General features: G+C 41.1%; 1 protein-coding gene across 5 annotated transcripts in view; it reads right to left on the bottom strand.

The window, feature by feature from the left end:
* The window catches only part of fer1l6 (fer-1 like family member 6), a 62849-nt gene that overhangs the window by 36248 nt on the left and 20601 nt on the right, over positions 1 to 6000 (bottom strand). For all 5 annotated transcript variants that reach the window (XM_090216458.1, XM_090216460.1, XM_090216457.1 and 2 more), the window contains exons 14-15: positions 5685 to 5805; positions 827 to 927 (exon numbers count right to left, since the gene is read on the bottom strand). In XM_090216458.1, the coding sequence (XP_090072584.1) occupies positions 827 to 927; positions 5685 to 5805 (222 nt within the window). The remainder of the gene's footprint in view (positions 1 to 826; positions 928 to 5684; positions 5806 to 6000) is intronic.

Here is a 6000-nt window from a genome sequence, read left to right as displayed (position 1 = left end):
CCATCCGGTCTCTGTGTTAACCTCTGCAGACTAGGAAAGTTGTGTTTGCTGACTGGAACCTTCCGGTCTCTGTGTTATTAACCTCTGCAGACTAGGAAAGTTGTGTTTGCTGACTGGAACCATCCGGTCTCTGTGTTAACCTCTGCAGACTAGGAAAGTTGTGTTTGCTGACTGGAACCTTCCGGTCTCTGTGTTATTAACCTCTGCAGACTAGGAAAGTTGTGTTTGCTGACTGGAACCTTCCGCTCTCTGTGTTATTAACCTCTGCAGACTAGGAAAGTTGTGTTTGCTGACTGGAACCATCCGGTCTCTGTGTTAACCTCTGCAGACTAGGAAAGTTGTGTTTGCTGACTGGAACCTTCCGGTCTCTGTGTTATTAACCTCTGCAGACTAGGAAAGTTGTGTTTGCTGACTGGAACCTTCCGGTCTCTGTGTTGTTAACCTCTGCAGACTAGGAAAGTTATGTTTGCTGACTGGAACCTTCCGGTCTCTGTGTTATTAACCTCTGCAGACTAGGAAAGTTGTGTTTGCTGACTGGAACCTTCCGGTCTCTGTGTTGTTAACCTCTGCAGACTAGGAAAGCTGTGTTTGCTGACTGGAACCTTCAAGTCTCTGTGTTATTAACCTCTGCAGACTAGGAAAGCTGTGTTTGCTGACTGGAACCTTCAAGTCTCTGTGTTATTAACCTCTGCAGACTAGGAAAGTTGTGTTTGCTGACTGGAACCTTCCGGTCTCTGTGTTATTAACCTCTGCACACTCAACCCAACACCCCACCGGTTTACCACAGTTTTATTATCTGTTTGATGGTGTCGTTAAGGTTACCAACCTGGCGTCCATGATGAACTCCTTAAAGACTCGGCGCATGAGAGCTTCTGTTCCTGGATCTGACAACTTGTTCAGCTCATCTGTCTTGGCCACGCCTTCTTCCTGTGTGGAATATGATGACATCACCACAATGACATCACCACTCAAATAGGGTACATGGTATTACTAGAGTCCATGTTGGTACCCTGTCTAAACCATTACATGGTATTACTAGAGTCCATATTTATACCCTGTCTAAACCATTACATGGTATTACTAGAGTCCATGTTGGTACCCTGTCTAAACCATTACATGGTATTACTAGAGTCCATGTGTGTACCCTGTCTAAACCATTACATGGTATTACTAGAGTCCATGTTGGTACACTGTCTAAACCATTACATGGTATTACTAGAGTCCATGTTGGTACCCTGTCTAAACCATTACATGGTATTACTAGAGTCCATGTTGGTACCCTGTCTAAACCATTACATGGTATTACTAGAGTCCATGTGTGTACCCTGTCTAAACCATTACATGGTATTACTAGAGTCCATGTTGGTACCCTGTCTAAACCATTACATGGTATTACTAGAGTCCATGTTGGTACCCTGTCTAAACCATTACATGGTATTACTAGAGTCCATGTGTGTACCCTGTCTAAACCATTACATGGTATTACTAGAGTCCATGTTGGTACCCTGTCTAAACCATTACATGGTATTACTAGAGTCCATGTTGGTACCCTGTCTAAACCATTACATGGTATTACTAGAGTCCATGTTGGTACCCTGTCTAAACCATTACATGGTATTACTAGAGTCCATGTTGGTACCCTGTCTAAACCATTACATGGTATTACTAGAGTCCATATTGATACCCTGTCTAAACCATTACATGGTATTACTAGAGTCCATGTGTGTACCCTGTCTAAACCATTACATGGTATTACTAGAGTCCATGTGTGTACCCTGTCTAAACCATTACATGGCATTACTAGAGTCCATGTTGGTACCCTGTCTAAACCATTACATGGTATTACTAGAGTCCATGTTGGTACCCTGTCTAAACCATTACATGGTATTACTAGAGTCCATGTTGGTACCCTGTCTAAACCATTACATGGTATTACTAGAGTCCATGTTGGTACCCTGTCTAAACCATTACATGGTATTACTAGAGTCCATGTTGGTACCCTGTCTAAACCATTACATGGTATTACTAGAGTCCATGTTGGTACCCTGTCTAAACCATTACATGGTATTACTAGAGTCCATGTTGGTACCCTGTCTAAACCATTACATGGTATTACTAGAGTCCATGTTGGTACCCTGTCTAAACCATTACATGGTATTACTAGAGTCCATGTTGGTACCCTGTCTAAACCATTACATGGTATTACTAGAGTCCATGTTGGTACCCTGTCTAAACCATTACATGGTATTACTAGAGTCCATGTTGGTACCCTGTCTAAACCATTACATGGTATTACTAGAGTCCATATTGATACCCTGTCTAAACCATTACATGGTATTACTAGAGTCCATGTGTGTACCCTGTCTAAACCATTACATGGTATTACTAGAGTCCATGTGTGTACCCTGTCTAAACCATTACATGGCATTACTAGAGTCCATGTTGGTACCCTGTCTAAACCATTACATGGTATTACTAGAGTCCATGTTGGTACCCTGTCTAAACCATTACATGGTATTACTAGAGTCCATGTTGGTACCCTGTCTAAACCATTACATGGTATTACTAGAGTCCATGTGTGTACCCTGTCTAAACCATTACATGGTATTACTAGAGTCCATGTTGGTACCCTGTCTAAACCATTACATGGTATTACTAGAGTCCATGTTGGTACCCTGTCTAAACCATTACATGGTATTACTAGAGTCCATGTGTGTACCCTGTCTAAACCATTACATGGTATTACTAGAGTCCATGTTGGTACCCTGTCTAAACCATTACATGGTATTACTAGAGTCCATGTTGGTACCCTGTCTAAACCATTACATGGTATTACTAGAGTCCATGTTGGTACCCTGTCTAAACCATTACATGGTATTACTAGAGTCCATGTTGGTACCCTGTCTAAACCATTACATGGTATTACTAGAGTCCATATTGATACCCTGTCTAAACCATTACATGGTATTACTAGAGTCCATGTGTGTACCCTGTCTAAACCATTACATGGTATTACTAGAGTCCATGTGTGTACCCTGTCTAAACCATTACATGGCATTACTAGAGTCCATGTTGGTACCCTGTCTAAACCATTACATGGTATTACTAGAGTCCATGTTGGTACCCTGTCTAAACCATTACATGGTATTACTAGAGTCCATGTTGGTACCCTGTCTAAACCATTACATGGTATTACTAGAGTCCATGTTGGTACCCTGTCTAAACCATTACATGGTATTACTAGAGTCCATGTTGGTACCCTGTCTAAACCATTACATGGTATTACTAGAGTCCATGTTGGTACCCTGTCTAAACCATTACATGGTATTACTAGAGTCCATGTTGGTACCCTGTCTAAACCATTACATGGTATTACTAGAGTCCATGTTGGTACCCTGTCTAAACCATTACATGGTATTACTAGAGTCCATGTTGGTACCCTGTCTAAACCATTACATGGTATTACTAGAGTCCATGTTGGTACCCTGTCTAAACCATTACATGGTATTACTAGAGTCCATGTTGGTACCCTGTCTAAACCATTACATGGTATTACTAGAGTCCATATTGATACCCTGTCTAAACCATTACATGGTATTACTAGAGTCCATGTGTGTACCCTGTCTAAACCATTACATGGTATTACTAGAGTCCATGTGTGTACCCTGTCTAAACCATTACATGGCATTACTAGAGTCCATGTTGGTACCCTGTCTAAACCATTACATGGTATTACTAGAGTCCATGTTGGTACCCTGTCTAAACCATTACATGGTATTACTAGAGTCCATGTTGGTACCCTGTCTAAACCATTACATGGTATTACTAGAGTCCATGTTGGTACCCTGTCTAAACCATTACATGGTATTACTAGAGTCCATGTTGGTACCCTGTCTAAACCATTACATGGTATTACTAGAGTCCATGTTGGTACCCTGTCTAAACCATTACATGGTATTACTAGAGTCCATGTTGGTACCCTGTCTAAACCATTACATGGTATTACTAGAGTCCATGTTGGTACCCTGTCTAAACCATTACATGGTATTACTAGAGTCCATGTTGGTACCCTGTCTAAACCATTACATGGTATTACTAGAGTCCATGTTGGTACCCTGTCTAAACCATTACATGGTATTACTAGAGTCCATGTGTGTACCCTGTCTAAACCATTATATGGCATTACTAGAGTCCATGTTGGTACCCTGTCTAAACCATTACATGGTATTACTAGAGTCCATGTTGGTACCCTGTCTAAACCATTACATGGTATTACTAGAGTCCATGTGTGTACCCTGTCTAAACCATTACATGGTATTACTAGAGTCCATGTTGGTACCCTGTCTAAACCATTACATGGTATTACTAGAGTCCATGTTGGTACCCTGTCTAAACCATTACATGGTATTACTAGAGTCCATGTTGGTACCCTGTCTAAACCATTACATGGTATTACTAGAGCCATGTTGGTACCCTGTCTAAACCATTACATGGTATTACTAGAGTCCATATTTATACCCTGTCTAAACCATTACATGGTATTACTAGAGTCCATGTGTGTACCCTGTCTAAACCATTACATGGTATTACTAGAGTCCATGTGTGTACCCTGTCTAAACCATTACATGGCATTACTAGAGTCCATGTTGGTACCCTGTCTAAACCATTACATGGTATTACTAGAGTCCATGTTGGTACCCTGTATAAACCATTACATGGTATTACTAGAGTCCATGTTGGTACCCTGTCTAAACCATTACATGGTATTACTAGAGTCCATGTGTGTACCCTGTCTAAACCATTACATGGTATTACTAGAGTCCATGTTGGTACCCTGTCTATACCATTACATGGTATTACTAGAGTCCATGTTGGTACCCTGTCTAAACCATTACATGGTATTACTAGAGTCCATGTTGGTACCCTGTCTAAACCATTACATGGTATTACTAGAGTCCATGTTGGTACCCTGTCTAAACCATTACATGGTATTACTAGAGTCCATGTTGGTACCCTGTCTAAACCATTACATGGTATTACTAGAGTCCATGTGTGTGCCCTGTCTAAACCATTACATGGTATTACTAGAGTCCATGTTGGTACCCTGTCTAAACCATTACATGGTATTACTATAGTCCATGTGTGTACCCTGTCTAAACCATTACATGGTATTACTAGAGTCCATGTTGGTACCCTGTCTAAACCATTACATGGTATTACTAGAGTCCATGTTGGTACCCTGTCTAAACCATTACATGGTATTACTAGAGTCCATGTTGGTACCCTGTCTAAACCATTACATGGTATTACTAGAGTCCATGTTGGTACCCTGTCTAAACCATTACATGGTATTACTAGAGTCCATGTTGGTACCCTGTCTAAACCATTACATGGTATTACTAGAGTCCATGTGTGTACCCTGTCTAAATCATTACATGGTATTACTAGAGTCCATGTTGGTACCCTGTCTAAACCATTACATGGTATTACTAGAGTCCATGTTGGTACCCTGTCTAAACCATTACATGGTATTACTAGAGTCCATGTTGGTACCCTGTCTAAACCATTACATGGTATTACTAGAGTCCATGTTGGTACCCTGTCTAAACCATTACATGGTATTACTAGAGTCCATGTTGTACCCTGTCTAAACCTTGTAATGGTACGTAGAAAAGGTGACGTACAAACATGACAGCGATGTTCTCCAGAAAGTTAGAGCTGTGAAGACGGTACGTCCGATCCTCCCAGCAGCTCATCACATGGACACAAGGCTTCTGATGTTGGATGGGCAGGTACATGTAATGCCTGGAGACGGATACACAGTCAAAGTTTACTACGTAACTGATCATTTTGATGTTGATGCTTTTAGACTCCACGGGATGGTTTATCAGACACAGATTTTAAAGTCCAGTTCTGGACATTGAGGCACAGTTTTCTGGAACCTTCTATCTGGACTAATGATTAATGGAGAATTTCTCATTTCTAATCTAGCCCAGGACT

This window comes from Oncorhynchus mykiss, chromosome 22 (assembly GCF_057628025.1).
Source record: "Oncorhynchus mykiss isolate SJ-2025 chromosome 22, ASM5762802v1, whole genome shotgun sequence".
Classification (NCBI taxonomy): domain Eukaryota; kingdom Metazoa; phylum Chordata; class Actinopteri; order Salmoniformes; family Salmonidae; genus Oncorhynchus; species Oncorhynchus mykiss.
This window is presented reverse-complemented; position numbering and strand designations above follow the sequence as displayed.